The following is a 19,581-nucleotide window of genomic DNA, read 5'->3' as shown; positions in this document are numbered from 1 at the left end:
GCTCCGGATGGGCTGGGAGCCCCGCCCGCAGGCTGCGGAGGGAGCCGGAGCCAGAGTGGAGCCAGAGCTCAGACATCCGGGCGCCAGCGAACACCTGCGAGCGGCCCCCAGGGCCCGCGGGGGGAGCGCGGGGCGCGGGGCCGGGGGCGGGGCGCGGGGCGGGGCCGGCGCAGCCCCGCCCAGCCGGGCCCGGGGCCACGTGGGCCGAGACTCCGCCCCGCCCAGGCGCCGCGGAGCTGCGGGCGGGGAGCGGCTCTCTCCCCGGAGGGCCGGGAGCGGGCCGAAGGGACCTCTTGGATCGGCTCTGCGGGAAAGAGAGAGCGACAGGAGGTTTCTAGGGTGTAGTCTGGGGGATGAAGAAGCGTGGAGGCCAGGAGAGGTGATGAGACCGGGAAGACAGATAATTGAAGGTTGTCCGGCGCATCCACAGCTTGGGAGAGCTATAACTGGCCTTCTCGAAAGGGCACCATGTCTGGTGTCACTAGCATGGAGTTTGAATCCCCGTTTTGTTACTTAGGAGCTGTGTGGCCACGGACAAGTTACTTCGCCTGTTCTGAGGCGCTTTTTTAATTTACAAAGTAGAAATCCCCTCCAGATTTCAGAGCTGATGCAGTGATGAACGTAAGATATTCAGTTAATAGTGAATTTTGTATTTCAGGGAGCTCGGTAGATGCTTTACGCGTGTTATCTTTAATCTGACCACAAACCTGCAAAGGAAGTACCATCCCCTTCTCACAAATGAGAGGGAGATCTGAGGTGGCCTTAGGTCTTTTATTCAGCAAGCACCCACTGGAGACCAAATATAGGCCAGGCCAAGCGAATGGGGAGGGGAAAGAGCTGGACTGGAGTAGAGGTGAGAACGTGGGCTTTGAAGCTAGATGGAGCTGGGTTTACTAATGCATGCTGCCACTTCCTTGCTCTGTGACCTGCATCAAGTTATTCAGCCTCTCTGAATCTGTAACACAGGAATAATGATGCCCACTTTGCTAGGTTGTGGTGAGGATTAGAGAAAATTAAGATAAAATGGAGCCTGGCACCTGGTAGGCACTCGATAGGTGATTATGACAGAAGACTCTATCCTCTCTCTCAGAGTTTTCCGACCTAGGGCCAAATTGCTTTCACTCTCTAATGAGTAATGAATTGGCATGCTGACTTCAGCTTTTGTCCCAGCCACCTGAACAGCCCAGTCTCAGCGGACTTGACAGGCAATTTCCTTGGAATTAGCTTAATAATACCTTGTAGGTGTGCGATGCATTTCAAAGAACTTTCCCATCATTATCTTCTCTCTGGGAAGGCAGCAGTACAAGAACTGCCAGCTGTTGGGCAAGGGAGGAGAAAGGCTTGGAGAGGTGAAGTGGCTTGCTCAAGGTCACATGGCAGATGAGCGATTCAGCTCTTTCTAGCCTTCCACAGTCCCGCAACTTCTGAGAGAGCAGGAAGCAGCATGCTGTGGCAGAAAGGGTACAGGACGTTGAGTTCAGTGCCTGGCTGTGCTGCAGTTAATGGTGTAATATGGAGCCAGGTGCCTCAGAACTGTATCCTCAAGATCAGCAATCTTAGACAGTCATGGAAACTGAGGCTTGAGAGAGGCTGTCTAGCCTGCAGTTTTACTGCTAACAGGTTGCAGGGCAAGGATTTGCACCCTGTGTGACTGTCTCCAGAGCCAGCACTGCACACCTAACAAACAGCCCGAGGGAGACCCAGCCTGGGTCTTGTACTCACTTGGCTTGAGGCAAGAGCTCCTCATGTGGGGACTGAGGGCTTCCCACAGATGGGAGGTCTGCTACTGCTCTGCAAAAATTGTGTGTGTGTGCAGGTTTTTATTTTCTGAAGAGAATGTTTGTACCTTCCATCAGATCATCAGAGACCAGGAAACAGGTTAAGAACCAACGGCCGGCTGGGAGGATGGCTGGCAAAGACAGCAGTTGCCTCCCTACCACGTGCCCCTTTCACCCTTGAAAGCTCACCAGGGTTAAGGCGTGAAGGGTGATGATGTGACCTGTTTGTTAGGAAATATTGAAGTAATTCATGCCAGGGGCCAACACACAGATGAGATCATATCATAAACAGGAATCTAGTGAAGCCAGGTGCCTCATGGAGCCCACCTGGGGAGCTGCCAGGTGGGGGGCAAAAGGGGATGGCCTGGGTTGGGGGGTCTTGCCCTCTGCTCCACTCTCAGGCCTGGCCCCATGGAGTGGCCAGTCTCGGGCCCCGCTCCTGTCCACTACAATCGTAGTCACTGTAGTTAAGGTTCCAATCCCATCTCTGCCTCTGGAGGGGCTGTGAGAACCTGGCTCAGGCCCATTATCCATGGAGCCTCAGTTTCTCCAATTCTGAAATAGGAATAAAGATGCTTACAGAGTAGGTTCCCAATGGAGGTGCTATCGGAAGGAAATACCAGAAGGAATGAGGGCTGTAGAACCTCTTTCTCAAATTCCCAGCCCAGGGTCAGAGTCTTCAAGTACCTGGTGATGGAGGAGGGCTGGGCACCAGGAGGTTCTGGCCAGCACCAAAACCCTGGTCAGTATGACTGGGGATTTGCGGGAAGAAAACCCTCTCCTACTTTTTCCAACTTCGGAAGCCCAAGAGGAAGACAAATTAGAGAGCACGAGGAAGGAAATGAAACCAGGCCCGGGGACGTTTATTCATCTCTGAAATGGGTCTATCAACCACCACCTCCGTCTGGACACCAGGTGAGGCTCCACTCTTTCCCGTCCCCTGCTAGAAAGACATGAGTATTTGACCATCTGCTAATGTAGCAAAACAGCTCTCAAGGGACCTAAGAACTGGGACTCAGGAGACCTGATTTCTATCCTGAGCTCCCAACTTGCTGGGTGAGCTTCTACCAGTCACTTCCCCTGTCCATATCTCATCTGTAAAACGAGGAGCCAGGGCCAGCATCGTCTCTGCACCCAACCCTCAATGGATGTGGGGCTCCCATGATGAGCCCTTTCCATTCCCCCTCCACCCCAGTCTTAGCTGGGCATTTTCCCATCTCCCTTTTAAGGGAATAAGCAAGTTTGCTTTTCCCAAGCTCCAAGAAGGACATTTATATATTTCCCCTAAATTCAGCCCCGTGAGAGAGTGTTAGCACTTCAGGAATCAAATTATATACACAAATGTTTAAAAACCGTTTATTATGCAAAATGATAACTTTTATAAAAAGTTTAATAATATACATCGCATGGTTACAGAAAGTCACCTTCCTGCAAACAAGGTACAAAAGCTATATACTCTATTATAGAGTTCATAATCAGGGCAAACAGAGCCTTTCTTCAAGGAGAACAGAAGACCAGCTCTACCGCTGCCTCGGCCGAGTCTGGAGAGCAGCCACTTCTCCCCACACCTCCACACTCCGAAGACAGTCTTTAAAACTTGGGGGTGGGGTGGGGCCTGGGCGACGTTGCCAGCTGGTGCCCACAGCTAGCTCTGGCGCTTTAGGCCACCCAAGTTCACAGTCCTTCGCTCCCGGGCGCCAGGTCCAGCCTCGAGGCAGGGGTGTGGGGAAGTCAAGTGGGCAGGGCGAGGCTGGGGCCCATCCATGCCCTCGGGCTTCCGGCCGTAGAGGGTCCCGGGTTCCCAGGCGGAACGGGCGCCAGCACCTGCGTTCTGGGCGGGGGAGGAAAGACCAGGGAGCCTTCAGTTTCCGCCGAGCGCGCCGCGGCGGGGGCCGTCCGCAGACTGGCCGGCGCCAGGGAGGGAACTTGGTCTCTACCTCCAGCTGATAACTCCGCGCCCCACGCTGCCCCCACCCAGTTGGCGCCAAAGGACCACAGGCGGAGCTTGCACCACCCCACCCTCTTGGAACTGACACTAGTTGGGAGGGGGCCGTGGAAGACTACAAACAGCACTGCTATTTTATTTAGTCGGACCTGAGCCTACTTTCTAGGGCCTTTGGCCACTGGGGGAGGGCTGGGACAACGTGCGTTTAAGGTTAAAATGTACACTGGATGGGAATAAGTTCCTCATTCATTTCATGTGACAACCGGCAAGTCACTTGCCCCTCTATGGCCTGGGTTTCCCTAAACCGAGGGGATAGTAATCCCTTGAAGGCCTGCCAACTGCAAGATTTGCTTTAAACACCGGTTCCGCCGCCCCCCCCCCCCCCCCCCCCCCGCTCCCGCGAAGGCGGGAACACTCACCTGGAGGCGCCAGGACGGCCAGGTCAGTGGCAGAAACTCCTCTTGTCGTTGGAGATCACAAGTTCCGGGGCGAGCTCGGCTGTCTGAGAGAAGGGAAAGGGGGGAGAGTTACGCATGGCCCTTGGGATTTCTAGGGGTCCAGCAGCATCCCGGCCCTGGAGCTCAGCCCCGCCCCGGCTCCCGCGCACGCCCACGGTCACCTGGATAGGAAGATGCGGACTGTCTGGGGGTCCAGGAGCGGGCTCCGCCAGGACCACCTGCAGGTCGAGGATGTAGTCGATGACGCGCTGCAGGATTTCCACCTGGCTAAGCTGAGTGCCTCGCGGGACTCCGGGTACCAGTTCCCTCAGACGTGAGTAGCAGTGGTTCATGTCGTCCAGCAGGCTCAGCGGTTCCTCTGCTGCCGGGCCCTTCCCGCGGCCCCGCGCGATGGCGAGGCTGCGTTCCGACAGACAGCACACCGCCTCGTAGCAGCCGCGCACCGGGCTCAGCGCCTTCATGGTGGGGATTGAGGTTGGAAGTGCCGAGAGGGCGCAGAAAGCCAAACAACCCCTAGAGCAGCTTGCAGTGCGCACACGCTCGCCGAGGCCCGCACTTATAGAAGCCGCCTCGAAGGCACGCCCCCTTATGCAAAGCAGCGCGCCTGGGCCCCGCCTCCGCCAGCCCTGGGCGTTCACGACCCGGTTAAATTGCAAACAGGCTTCCTCCGGCTGGTCTGACGCCGAATACCGCGGAGCCGCGGATTCAAAGAATGAGGAAGCGCTGATACTGAGGAAAGGCGGGCCTCTTTGCCAGCAAGGATTTAAAAAATCACTTAAAATCATTAACTTTAAGAATTTGCCTTTTCCTGGCAGCGCCCCAGATCTTTTGAGCTCTCCTGCCCCCTGCTAGTCCACCCACAGCCCAACACTAGCTCTGAACCCACAGCTCCTCCGAAGTCATAAATCCCTGAACAGCAAAGAAGCTTTTTTTTTGCAAAAGATTTTTCAAGGGAAACTTGTAAGGAATTAGTGCCGCCTTGTTCCCCAATTTGCTGTTCGTCTGACCTCCAGACTCACTGGCGTCAGGAATTATCTTGTGACCAGAGGGGAAAAAAATTAATTGCGGTGAAGCTGAGGTTACAATGAAGAAAACAGATTTGGGCTAGGCGCTGAGATTGCAGAAGGAGGAGGGGAAGGGGGTTTGAGCAAAGAACACTATTTATTTGAGCAACGGGGGAAAAGAAAAAAAAAGAGAGCAGCCTGAATCTGTGCTTTTTGCACGAGGAAGGGAAAGAGCCCCCACCCTCCTGCCCCATGCACTCCATAAGGAGCCAAATATGTGCCCAGTTGTGTTTTGGAGGTGAGTTTCTTACAATTCTGGACATGGTTTTAAATATGGAGGGATAGAAGAGATGAGTGCTAGATGAACCTTTATAGGAGTCCTCCATCAGGTGAGCAAATCTCCTAACCCTTCTTTTCCCCTTTCCCTCCACTCCATGCACCTCTCTATGCAGCAAACAATAGTTTGGTAATTTCATCGCTCTATTGTCTATCCCTTTCTGCTATGGAAGGGCAGGCCACCTGGACTTGATTATTCTTAGCCTTGCTGAAATGGCTCCAGCTCTATCTGAGAGCCCAGGAAAGGGACCAGAGGACAGGCAAGCTAAGCCCTGTATTGATTGCGACAGGACAGTGCACTCAGTATTCTTTTCTTGTCTTCTTGGCACTTCCCAGGACTTCTGGGAGTTTGCAGCCTCAAAATGCTGGTTTCCATCTTGAAACTGACGAGGTGGGGGGTCCCCCAATGATGGCTTCCTTAATCAATCAGTTGGTAAATGTTTTGGAGTTGCCCCACGTAAAACAGTGGCTCCTGCTCTCCAGAATCTCATAATTTGGGGAGACAAAAATTAACACAGGAAACAATTGAGAAACTCAATTGTTCTACAGTGTGTGGTGCTGATGAACAGGACAATGGGAGCTCAGAACTAGAAGAGTCTCAAAATAGTCGGAGTAGAAAGGACACTGGACTGGGAATGAGGGGTCCTAGGCTCAACATCCCAGCCCTGCCAATCATTTGTCATGTGATCTTGAACAAGCCCAGCTATCCCATCCTTAGTTCTCTTGTGAATAAGATGAGGAGATGGTGCGAAGTGATTATTTTAAATCCTCTCCAACTCTACAAGTCTAAGGCTTTATGAAATTTGGACAGGCAGGTGTGGTGAGATGCTAAAGGGCCCAGAGAGGGGCTATGCTCAATGTCACACCACAAGTAATGGCAGAGCCAGCCCTGAAGCCTCACTCTTTGCCATCATACCACAGGGTTCTGTGTCCCAGGAAACACATCTTCAAAAGATTGCTTCCTGGAGTATTAATTTTTCAAGGACAGCCTCTTTTAAATAAGAAGGAGGAAGAAAATAACCTGTGAGTGGATAAGTCAGTCTATATATGCTGCAGACATCAAGTGAAAAGCATGCCAACTATTTGGTCATGGGGCGGGAAAATGGTGGTGATACAGACTCCAAAATGACCAAGTAGAAAAGTCTTTCTTTTTCTATCATTCAGACTTCCAGGGTTTGTACAAAATGGTCAAGCCCAGAAGGTTCTGGAAAAATCACGGCCATTAGGGCCAGGCAGATTTATGTTCAAATCCCCATTCTTCTCTTTTACTAACGATGTGAACTTTGGGTAAGTGAATTCTGTGCTTTGATTTCCCAATTCCTAAAATGGAGCTAATGAGACCTAACTCATTCATTCAACAAATAATTATTGAATACCTCTTCTCTGTAAGGCACTTGACATGAACTCTCCATTAGATCTGTTAGTCTCCTTGGTGCCTGGGGACCTAGCATGGCGCCAGGTGTGTGGTAGGTGCTTGGTCCACAGGTCCACACAGGTTCTCCTCTCTCCTTTCCCTCCTCCAGTTACTACCACTGGTGCCTCAGGCTTGGATAGCTGTTTGCAAACACTTTCATATTTATTATTTCCCAAGATGCTTTCAGGTTGAAATGCCCAGGGGCTGTGTGACACAAGGCAGGAGAAGGATGCAGTGGGATTAGCAAGCAGAATTCTGTCCTGGCCATGCCAATAACTTGCAGTGTGGCCTTGGACGAATTTCCTCCCTTCTGGGCTGCATTTTCTGCAAATTGGGGGAAGAGGGGGTAGTGAATGACCCCTAATGGTCCTTTCCAATCTAAGATTCTAATTTCGAAAGAAGTAGGTTACAGTTGGGAACATCGAATAAAGTTTGAACCCAAGAGACTTCTTTTCCCAACAGCGGACTGGAGGCCCAGCTCAGGCCTTCTGTAACTTGCCTAGCGGTGGCGGGGCCCAGCCTCTTATTCCAAATGCCTCTGAACTTTCTGTTCCCAGTTCTGCTCCTTTTACCAGCTTTTTCCCCCCTCTTGCATTTTTTATTTTTATGAAAGGATGTCATTAAGGCTTTTGTCTGCGCTGTTTTTGTTTCAGAACTTTTCTCACAATCCTATTTTTTGTTGAGGAATCCGCTCCTTTGCCCAGCTGTGGGTCCCGGTCCCACAGCTGTGTTGATCTAAGACTCAGCCCCAGACAGCCTGGCGCCAGGGTGGGACGTCATGCGTTCACACAGGGATGCGTGTCCCAGGCAACCTTTCCTCGGGCAGTCACCGGCCGGAGCAGGCGGCCCCCACCAATGAGCGGCTGACACCCGAGAAAGGGGCGGGTCTGCGCCGCCCAGACCCGTGAGCGGCTTGAGAATTGCAGATGCTGAGAACTTGATAACGTTCCTTGAATTGGGGCCCTTTAAAGACTTTTACCCCCCTCTTTTTGCTCTTTCTTTTCTTTCTTTTGTTTATTCTCTTTCTTTCCACCTTCTTCCATTATTTATATATGTATATAGTTTTTCTTCATCTTCTTCCTTTTCCTTTTTTAACTATCTCCTCCTAGTGTCAGGAATCATTTTGTAAGCATTTCCAGGAACTGAATCTTCCTTTGCCAAAATTAAAGACAAAAAAAAAAAAAAAAATCTAGTGTTGTGCTCTCTGATTTTTTGAAGAGTTGGCAGAACTCTTAAGTTATACTGTTTTGTCTTTTAAAACTTAAAAAGTGGTGGGGGGTCACTGAGCTGTCGATTTCAAAGCCAAAGTAATGATGATGAGAACCACAGATGTCTTTTTGCCTAAACTGAGCTTCTATCTATGTACCTATCTATCTTTTCCCATTTATGTTGTAAAGTGGAGATCAAGGGAACCTCCGAAACTTGCCCAAGGTTACTTGCAGTGTCAGCTGCTGACCTGTGGCCAGGACCCAGACTCCCCCTCACTTGGTTGCCTGTGCACTCTGCCCACTTACTCTCCTTAGCATTGGGGTGGCCCGCTGTGGACTCAGAACATCCCCAGATGCTGCATTTCCTAATAAGGACCTGTTTGCTCACAAAATACCTGTAAAGGTGGGCGGAGGGCTTCCAGCCATACACATGGAACAGATCCCTTCTCCTCCCCTCAGCGAGGCTAGACCTCAGAGTACCGCTTGACGCTCACGTGATACCAGGAAAGCACAGGGAATTCAGAATCAAGACCAGGCTCAAACCCTTGCATGGCCTACCTACCCTCACACTCTGCCTCAATTGTCTCCTCTGTAAAATGGGGAGGAAAATAATATCCACAAACCTCACAGGAGAGAATCAAAGGGGAGGAAGGCTGGAAAGTTCGATGAGAACCAATTAGTTATCTTTATGTGCTATGGTGGGAGGGAGCCCCTGGGGAGCGGGATAGGTGGTGCCAGCTGAGTTGAATGGCTCCTGCTGAGACTGTTCTCAGGAATGTGGGTAATACTGAGGCCAGCGGTATGGGGAGCATCACGATCTAAAGGCAGGAGTCCTTATAGGGGTGGGGATTTCAGGGGCCTCCAAGATGGGCTACTCTATGTTCAGAAGTACTCGGTGCCATCGTCATCGTCATTGTCCTTCACTGAGTCTTCACTGTTTAAGTCCTGTTTGCCTTCTCATACATTATCTCATGGGCCCATTCTACAGACGAGGAAACTGAGACTCAGAGAGGTTAATGTGCTTGCCCGCGGTCACATAGCTAGTAAGTGGCAGATCCAAGATTCGCACTCAGGTCTGCGTGTCTCAACGCTGTGTCCTTCTGTGCCTGTGCTTTTTCTTCTGCCTCTTCAAGGGACCTCCTGGGAAGGGGGCTTGGACCTGAGAGGGTTTTATTCTGTCAGATAGAGAAAAAGCAAGGGGTGAATGTATTAGGTAGGAAGACAGACACTAAGGTATTGGGGAATTAGGGGAAAACTTTTGCTTTCTAATAAGCAGAGAAACAGTAGTAAAAATTTCTTGGAAATTTGAAGCTTTTGGGTTTTTTTCCCTCCCCTCAAATCCTTCCTGTCCATGCTTTAAGGGATGTTTATCCTTAAAGTGCAGAATGACTACTCTTGTTTTTAAGAGTCAACTTTCGAGCTGAGCTTCCTCCCTCTCTCCTTCTTCCAACCCAAAGCCAGCCCAGCTTGGTCCAGCCATACCACCCTGAAGTTAACGAACCCCTGACCTCAGCAGGTAGGCAGTGACCATGGGATGCCCAAGGGCTGGATGGCATCTGTGGGTGGACACCCACAGGGAAGCAGGAAGGGAGTTTATTTTCTGAGAACCTATCCTGTGTTGGGTGTTTCATAAATTCTATCTAGTATAATCTGCTCTAGACTCTTTTGGGGTAGGTATTATTATGACGAAGATACTGACGTTCAAAGAGATTTCTCCACACAGCTGGTAGGAAATAAATGCCAACAATCAAGATTTGAACCCAGGCCTGTGGCTCAAATATTGATACACAGAAGGATGGAGAAAGACATTCAAACTGCACACACAAGGACTAGTTCCTTCCTTCCTGCATTTCTAGGCTCACAAGGGTGGACAGGGACAACCTCATTTCTCTGTTAAGGGAAAAGTTTGGAACTTTTAGAATTTGGAGAGCATCAGTCGGTTATGTGGGAGTTGAACTCTGATTTAACAAATAACAAAAGGAAGAGAATATATTGCACAGGTTTTAGTATTTACAAAGCACTTTCATTTACAGTTTTATCAAACACCCGGACAACCTTGTGGGACATGGGGCTCATCTGCTTTGTAATCAAGTATTCATCTCCCCTGTCTCAATCTCCCTCACAGTGCCTGGCACAGAGTGGGCACTTTACTGAGATGGATGTACGGAATTAAGTTCAACCCCAGTAATCACTTTTGGGAGACCACTTGGAGGCGGGATTTAAAAGTCAAATGCAAGTTGTGCTAGACGGCTCTCTGATTCTGTGGCTCCCAGGCATAATGTCCCTTGCTGCAGATGGATGCTGACAATTGCATCTGGGCTCCCAGTAACAGGGTTCAGGAAAGGCTTCGGAAAAACGATGGAGTCGGGGCAAGAAAAGATGAGGGTAAAAAAAGACCTTGAAAGGCAATGTTCACCCTGCCCAGATATTGTCTTGTGTTGGCCTAGGGCCCAGCAGCAGTTCAAAGGCTGCCAGGGAAGGTAGGGAGGTAGGGAGGGGAGGCATGCGTCCTGGGGACAGAGCTGACCCTGCCAGAGAGGAAAGGGCTCCCCCACCCCCAACTGGGCCAGAGCTCTGCAGTGAGCTGGAAATGCTGGAAATGCTGGAATGCCGGAAAGCACAGACAGCCGCTGCAGCTCAGAGAGAGCCTCCTGCTGGCCAAAGCTGTTTCTGAGTGTAATCATTACAGTGGCCTAAGCATCAGCACGCTTATAAAGGATAACTTTTGCTGAGCGCCAACAATGAGCCAGGCATCTTACATGTATTGTCTCCCTTGATCCTTATATCGACTGAAGCTCAGAGAAGTGATGTGACTTGCCCAAGGTCACACAGCTGTTGGGAGGCACAGCATGGCTGCCTAAATCCAGAGCTTGTGCTTTGAAACATTAACCAGGCTATCAACTGGAGGGAGAGAGGAAGCAAATGCTGCAGAATGGGAGAGTGTCTTAAGGAGAAATTGGGGATGGAAGGAGAAGGAAATTCATATTTGAAACCCATTTTGTTCAACAGACCCTTATGGTCTCAGACAGTGTATGTGTGTTTGAGTCTCAGAGTAAGCCGATTCTTTGTGAATGTATGTTTTCCTCCCTGAGCGTGTGTTGTTTGCCCCTCGCTGGGCGTCGGACCCTCCTTGAGGGTTGTGTGTCTGGGCCCCTGGTGAGAGTGTACGTGCCTCTCCCTGGATGTTGCAACCTACTTAAATGTGTGGTGGGACTCCCTGACTGCTTGTGGCCCCCTGCCTAAATCTATGACCTTCTCTGGGTGTCCGGCTTTCTCCCTATGTGCCCGGCCAGGTGCAGAACAGGGCTAAGAGGACAATGGGCTTGCGCGCCCCGGTGGCTTTTTCTTCCACTCCCTCACCCACCGCGACCCTCCCCGCCTGTACCCCGCGCCCCAACCCCGACCACCCCGGCCAGCCCGCGCCCCGCGCCCCCACCCTGGCGGCCCCAGGCGCGCAGCTGCGGGACACACAATCGCCGGCGCCCCCTCCCCGCCCCCCGCGCAGCCCCTCGCCCAACAAAAGCCGCTTTCTTTCCCCACAACAGATTAAAGACCAGGAGGGGGTGAAAAATAGCTTCTCCAGCCCTGGCGGGGGAGGGGCGCGGGAAAAGCTGGGGCTTTGGGGACTCTTTGATGGCGAGTGTGTGGGAAACCCGGAGGAATGTGGCCGCTCGGACCGCCGCGGCGGGGCAGGGCGCCGAGAGGAGGGCCCGCCCCCCGGGACCCCCGCGGCCCCGGCGCCCCCCAAGTCCCCAGCCGGGCGCCGCCCGCGCCCCCGTGCGCCGAGCTCTCCTCTCACGCTCTCGGTCTCTCTCTGCCCCATCGCGCCCCTGCGCCTTCAGTGTCTCCCTCAGTTTTCTCAAATTCTCATTTCTCTCTCTTCTTCCTACTTTCCCTTCTTCTGTTTCCTTTCCGTGTTTCCCCTTTTCTCCTCCATGTTTTTCTCATTTCTATTCTCTGTCTTTATCTTGATCTGAACATCCATCCTTTATCTCCTCTCTTTGTCTCGGACACACTCTCTGTGCTGCTTTGTGTCCGTGTGTCTCTCTCGTTTCGTGGTGGCTCCTTCTCCGTTCCTCTGGCCAGGGCTCTCCTGGGTTAGCTCAGAGGGATGGTGCTGGACTTCTCACAGTCTCTGTCGCCCTTTCTCCTGCCTCTTTGGAGAGGGCCAGGAAGAGGGACCCCAGGATGTGGACAGTTTGTCTAAACATCCCTCTCTCCACACACACGTGTGGGTGCGGATGGGAGCTGACAGGGGAAGTCTGGGGGAGCCCAAGAAGAGGCAGGGGGGAGACTTGGGGAGGCCTGGTCAGCTAGACCAGGGTCGAGTAGGAAGAGGGGCTCTTGGAGGCCTTCAAGGTTTCACAATTATTTTCGGCTCAGTTTAATTCAGTCTCTGAAAGGAATTCCTGGCTCAGGACCGGATGGTGGCCTTGGGACCCTGATGGGAAATGGGTTGGGTCTCCTGGCCCCCTCCTCTCTAGTCCTTGGGACAGGCTTGGGGGAGGGGGGGACTAGTTCCAGACAAAGGGCTTCCAGGTGGCTGGGGGCAGGGTCCTTCCATGCAAAGACAGTGAGGTACATGCGGGAAGCTCAGTCTGGATCCTGGAAACCCAGCTTTTGCGTTTGCCTCTACCACTCGCTGACAACCCCTGGTAAATCCTTTCTCTTCTTTGGGCGTCAATTTCTCCACCTGTAAAATGAGATATTTGTTTAGATCAGTGGTCCTCAACCTTTTATTCCACCCACAGATCCCAAGATCCGATTTATTCCAAATGCATTGCTTATATTAATTAATCTGCTTCTTCATTTGGTTTTTATGAAAGACAAGCATTCAGTCAGAGTCTCTGATTAGCATGATTCATTACCATCCAGAGCTGTTCTAATTCCAGCCAAAGACACCCCAGGGAGACCCCCAAAGCCTTGGTGCGTTGGAAGTCTGTGTAGCAAAATCTCATGGAAGACTGGGTTTTGGAGTCAGACAACTCGAGTTTGAATCCTGAAACTGCTAGTGTCTAGCTGTATGACCTTGGTGAGGTCACACTCTCCCTCTGTTTCCTTGTCTGTAAAAAGGAGATGTTCATAATATCTGCCCCACAGGATTGTACTGAGCATTACGTCAGATAACAAAATGTAAGAAATAGGTGCTCAATAAATAGCAACTGTTAGGATGTTGATGCTCTGCACAACACTGTCCAATAGAACTATAATGCAGCTATAAATGTGAGCTGCGTATATAATTTAAAATTTCCTAGTGGTCACATTGTTGAAAAGTAAGACGGGTGAAGTTAATTTCAATAGTGTATTTTACCTAACTCATTTTACCCAAAATATTATTTGAACATGTAATGAATGCAAAAAAACTATTTCTTTTACATTATTTTTCACACTAAGTTATCAAAATCTGGTGTGTGTTTTATAAAAGAGCGCATCTCAATTCGAACTAGCCACATTTCAAATACTCAATATTCACACACGGCTAGTGGTTAGCAATTGGACAGTACTGGTCTAGTTAGAAAGTCAAGATAGACATTAGAAGGAAAGGACACGAGAGTCTTGAAGGCCAGCTGGGATTTTAATATGTGAAGAGAAGGTAGCAGGAAGACAGGAGGGAAAGGACAGAGAACAGTGTGGGCAGAGGGGCTGCTCAGCTTGACTGGGCAGAAGCTGGAGGGTGGCGTGGATGCTAGCCAAGACCGGATAAGTAGATGGAGGTGGATGCGTGGGGAGCCTTGAATGCCAGGCTAAAATCATGCAGAATATGGGTATTAATACTTCAGAGTGACCGTCTCTTTGAGATCCACTTTCTTTTCAGGGAAGGAGGCAGCAGTCCTATGGGTACTGTACCTACAGCTGATTCCATTAAGACCTCTATTCCTACTGGCTACCACTGATTGAAGCTTCACTAGGACCAGGCACTGTGCTAAGTACTTTTTGTTAATTACCTCATTTAATTCTCTCAACAAACCCTCATACATTGCAGATGGGAATGTAAAACTTTGGAAAACAGTTTGGCGGTTTCTTAAAAAGTTAGACATCAAATGACCATGTGACCTAGTAATTCTCCTGCTAGATATCTACCCAAGAGAAATGAAAACGTGTCTACCCAAGACTTGTACAGGTATGTTTATAGCAACGTTCTTTATTATAGCCAAAAAGTGGAAAGGACTCAAATATCCGTTGACTGATGAATGAATAAACAAAATGTGGTATATTCAGACAATGAAATATTATTCAGCACTAAAAAAGGAATGAACTACTGATCTACGCAACACATGGATGGACCTCGAAAATTATGCTAAGTGAAAGGAGCAAGACACAAAGAACCACATGCTGTGTGATTCTATTTATGTGAAGTTTCCAGAAAGGTAAGTCTATAGCGACAGAAAGTAGATCAGTGTTTGCCTAAGGCTGGGAGGAAGAAGTCAAGTGACTGCTAATGGGTACAGGGTTTTTTGGGGAGGATAAAAATATTCTCAAATTGATGTGGTGATGGTTGTACAACTCTGTAAATATGCTAAAAATCATTGAATTGTATACTGAAAGCAGGTGAATTTTATGGTATGTAAATTATACCTCAATAAAGCTCTTTAAAAAAAGAAAAGAATTCTCCCAACAACTTTTGTGATAGATACTATTATTATCCCATTTCACAGTTGTGGAAACCTCAGAAAAGTGAAGCCTCAGGCCACTTAGCAAGGAAGTAGAGGAGCCAGATTTGCAACCTGCAGGGCCGTGCTCCTGGCCTCTGGGCTCTCCTGCTTCCTGGGGGTTGTGCCCTTCCAAGGGCACTTCCTTGCACAGTGCCCTCTTTTCTGGGGCATTTAACTCACAAATTTGGTGCCAGACGTGTTTTTCAAGCTGCAACAATTGCTTCTTAGATGACAAGGGTCAGGGGGAGGCGGCAGGGGGCCTGGGGTAGACTAGGGACACTGGGAGTGCCTCCTTCGTGAGAAAGCTCAGGCAGCAGCTGGGCCAGGGTCATCCACGGCGATCCCCACGCTCTGACACCCCCTCCCCAACCCTGTCTCACTCCCAGGGGACGGAGGAAGTTGGCTCCAAAGCTGAGGCCGTAATGTGAGCCAGAGACTTGACCTGACCCCACCTTGGAATCTACCGGATCTGGGGCCATGATGGGGGAGAGGCTTTCTCCAAGCCAAACTAACAAACCGAAATCCAAGCGCCCCACGCAGCGTGTTATTTCATAATCACACCATAGGACAGATTGAGTTGGAACTCATGGGATCTGGAATCTTGAAAATCTGATTCGAGCTCCTATTTTCTCTGTCTCCAAACTCAGCGTCCTTGAGGCACTCATTTACCTTCTCCAAGCCTAGGTATCCTTATCTGTGAGGTGGAGACAATGATACTCCCCTCAGAGGATGGTTGTAAGGAGTTGGGGGGCCAGAGGTTAAGTTCACTTCATTTCAGAGCACCTACGTTATGTATCTTAAGTTGTTATGGTTTTAATGATTTCCTCACTCAAAAGAAACAAGGTTAAAAGAAAATAGTAAAAATAGTTAATAATAAGAGTCAGCATTTATGAACACTGATTTTTTGCTGTTTCAAGTGCTTTGCATACGTTAACTCATTAATCTTCCTAATAACCCATGAAGTTGGTATTATTATTACCCCCATTTTACAGATGTGGAAACCGAGGCTCAGAGAGGTGAAGTACATTGCTCAGTTCACCCAGTTCACCCAGTTGTGGAAGGGACAAGCCAACTGAACTCCAGAGACTTAACTTTTTGCCGCTCAGAATGGAATAGAATAGAACTCAAGAAGACATCAGCCTGGTTCATTCAAGTCCTGGTGTGTGAGACTAAGGGAAGGCAGCCAGCAGTCAGCTAAGATGACAGGTCTAAAGCAATTGGCCAAACGTATTAACCTTTCACCATTTCTAAACCGTCCTGCCGTGAGGTCACACATACCATCTTCATGAAAGTGCCGCAGAGTCACCATGACCACTGCATTCGTGGTTTTACCTTTAGCGTGAACGACTGTATTCTGAAAAATTTTTAAATGAATAACAGGATTTCGATGTAACGTTTTAAATAGACAACACTTTCACCTGGTTCAAAATTCAAAAAGCGTGAAAAGGTATAAGGTGATAAACCCCCACCTCCCCCCCAGCCTGCTGGTCTCCTCACAGCCAGCCAAAATTGCTAGTTTTTTCAGGGGGAAGGGAAGAACTGATACCTTTTGAAATTAGAAAGGGTGTGCTTGATTTGTTCTGAAGCCACGAGGCATAAAGTCTACCTTACTCTGGTTGATTTCTTCAGGTCGGCCTCTGCCTGGTTTCGTGTACCCTTTGATGCACCGCTGCTTCCTGCAGGTGATGGTCGGTCCCTCAGGGAGATGGTTGGTCCCTTCTCCCTCTAAACTTTCCCCCGAGGCACCCCATTCAGTACCCGCTCTGCTCCTGACCACATTCTCTCCCACCTCCAGACTCAGCTGCTTCCTCATCCCCCGGAGCCTGCAGAGCCTGTCAGTAGCAGAGAACATCTCCTCATCTCGCCATGGCCGATGGCCTGGAGGCGGATCCAGAGGTCACACCTGGGTGACCTCGGGCCAAATCTAGCTCATGAGCATTTTTTTTTTATTGGCTTTGCCCAGTGATTTCAAAATTGGAAGACTTCGCCTGAAAATCTGATTTTCCAGCTTTATTTGGAATATTGGCAGATCCAGCCACACTGTGTTCATGCATGATGAAATCAGCTGGGCTGGGTAGCAGTTGCCCCCTAGAAGGAGTATGTGCTCTCTGATTGTCATGGTCCTTACCACTCCCTGTTGGTTAACATGGTAGGCAGATTAGTGGCCCCTCCAAAGATGTTCATGTCGTAACCCCTGGAATCGTATGTTACATCACGTGGCAGTGGAAATTACGGTTGCAGATGGAGTTAAGATTGGTGATCAGCTGCTCTTAAAATAGGGAGATTATCCTGAATTATTTTGCTGGGTCCACTGTCATCACAAGAGACCTTAAAAGTGGAAGAGGGAGGCAGAAGAAGAGAGTCAGAGAAAGAGATGTGACTGTGGAAACAGGGTCAGAGAGGTACCGTTATGCTGCTTTGAAAATAGAGGAAGGGGCCGTGAAACAAGGAGTGTCAGCAGCCTCTAAAAGGTGGAGAAGGCAAGGAAATGGATTTTCTTCTGGAGCCTCCAGAAAGAAACAGGCCTGCCAACACCCTGGTTTTAGCTGGGTGAGATCTGGGGATGGGGGAGTGGGGCACAGCTGGTGAGAACTGTTGTTGAGTATGTGAGAAACTTAGCTTAAAATGCTTGACCAATGGCGCCTGTTGTTATAAGGAACACCTTGTCAAGTGGCTCCCAAGCAAAGGGGAGACGTGGGTGATTCTTGCTTTGGCTTTTCCTCTCTCCGCTCTCGTAACAACCCCCTGCCTGGGTTGCTTCCCAGAGCCCAGTGCTCGCTGGGAGAGCCTGCCTGGGCCCGGGGCCGTTAGGCCTTGGGGGCTGCCCGTAGCAATCGCTCTGAGTTGGCGGGCGTCAGCATCCAGTGGAGGAATCTGATCCCCGACTGAGGACAGAGCTAGAGGGTCAAAATGGAAAAGCAGGGACTGGGCCCCAGGCTGGGTAAAAGGACCCTCAGAGCTGCAGGGGGAGGGAGGATCAGAGCAGGTCCTGGCGTGGGGTGCAGTGGGTGTGGGGTGCAGTGGGCATGGGGTGCAGTGGGCGTGGGGTGCAGTGGGCGGCGGGGCGCAGTGGGCAGCAGGGCACGGGGCTGGACCAGGCTGGAGGCCGGTTTTAGGTGGTGCTGGCTGGTGTGGGCGTGACTGATGGATTAGGATTGCTGAGGGGAGCAGTAGGCTGACCTGTTGGGAGGGAGCTGATAAACTAATTTATCCTGGGCCATGACTGATGACTGATAGTGGCTTACCGTGTTAGACTTGCCAAAGATATTCATGTTTAACAGTGCGTATCACTTTAACATAAAAAGATGAAGTTGCATTTAAGGCAACAGTGTCTGAGAAGGAAAACCTCATGGCCAGGGGAATGTAGGATGCCACATGGACAGCCATATGCCTCATCTGCTTTCAAGGCCCTACCCACCCCAGATCTCCCATCTTCCAGCCCCCATGCCCTTAAATGTCCTTAAGGGTTTTTCATTTTATTTTGTTTTGGTGAGGAAGATTGGCCCTGGGCAAACATCTGTGCCAATCTTCCTGTATTTTGTATGTGGGAGACCGCCACAGCATGGCTGGATGAGCGATGTGTAGGTCCACACCCGGGATCTGAATCCACGAACCCCAGGCCGCTGAAGCAGAGGGCATGAACTTAACCACTATGCAACCAGGCCAGCCCCATGTCCTTAGATTTTTATTATCATTCTTCCACTTATTTTCGGTGTATTCTGGGCAAATTTGTTTATTTATTTATATACTTTTTAAGCAAATACTCATAGACTACTTAATATGTACCAGGCACTGTTCTAAGCGCTTTACACATATTAATTTATTTAATCATCATAACGACGGTTGACAGAGATCCTGTTATCTCCATTTTGTAGATGAGGACACCAAGACACAGAGAGGTTAAGTAATCTTCCCAGGACCACATGGCTGGCGAGTGGCTGTGCTTTCTGAGCCTCAGCTTTCTCAGATGCTAAATTGGGATGCCTGTAAGAGTGCCCTCCATATAGCAGGGGTTCTCAGTCCTGGCACTATTGACCTTTGGGGCCAGATAATTCTTTGTTGTGGGAACTGTCTTGCCTATCATAGGATGTTTAGCAGCATCGCAATGCTGGCCTCTACCCATGAGAGGCCAGGAGCAACCCCCGCCTCCTAAATTGTGACAACCAAAAACATCTCCAGATCTTGCCAAATGTCCCCTGGGGGCAAAGTCAACCCTAGTTGAGAAGCACTGGGATAGGATCTGGGGAGGATTAAGCGAGGTCATGCATACATGGAAGATACGTCTATAGACCCCTTCCCTGACCCTTCCATATCTGTACGTGGTGAATTCTGACTCCTCGGAGCCCTCTTTCTCTTTCTGTTCCTGTACCGCTCTTGAAGATGTGGCCACCAAATGTAGCCTGAGTGCTTAGCAGCTTCCTGCAAAGCCGAAGCTGACGGCAGGAGTCAGTCCTGCACCTGGTGTGATCGCCTCCACTGACAGGCTGTGTGGCCTTGGCTGAACCCCCTCCCTCCCCGAGCCTCAGTTTCCCCAAGTGTACAATGAGGGAGTTGACCTAAAACCTTTCTGAAAGATCTTCTCACTGCAGAAATCAGTGACTGGGTGATTCATGTGACATACAAACAAATTCCCCACACAAAGTCCAAATTCTTCCAGAGACTTAGTCATTCCAGGGTTTGAACTTTCTCGCAAAAACCATTTGAAAAATTCTTCCAGCTTAAAAAAAAAAAAAAAGCTATTAAAAGAAAGTAAAAGTTTCAAAACCAAATCCTAAGCAAACAACT

The 19,581-nt window shown here is 49.9% G+C and overlaps 1 protein-coding gene across 1 annotated transcript; it reads right to left on the bottom strand.

Annotated features, from left to right (window-relative positions):
• Positions 1–3,120: 3,120 nt before the first annotated feature.
• Positions 3,121–5,422, bottom strand: ID3 (inhibitor of DNA binding 3). Its single transcript, XM_014855088.3, has 3 exons — positions 4,343–5,422; positions 4,143–4,225; positions 3,121–3,609 (listed from the first exon to the last, which is right to left on the bottom strand). Exons 1-2 carry the CDS (start codon positions 4,964–4,966, stop codon positions 4,166–4,168), a joined length of 684 nt encoding a protein of 227 aa, XP_014710574.2. The 5' UTR covers positions 4,967–5,422; the 3' UTR covers positions 3,121–3,609; positions 4,143–4,165.
• Between the last annotated feature and the right edge of the window lie 14,159 nt (positions 5,423–19,581).

Source organism: Equus asinus, chromosome 5 (assembly GCF_041296235.1).
Source record: "Equus asinus isolate D_3611 breed Donkey chromosome 5, EquAss-T2T_v2, whole genome shotgun sequence".
Taxonomy (NCBI): Eukaryota; Metazoa; Chordata; class Mammalia; order Perissodactyla; family Equidae; genus Equus; species Equus asinus.
Note: the sequence above shows the minus strand (reverse complement) of the source record. Positions and strands in the feature narration are given on the sequence as shown.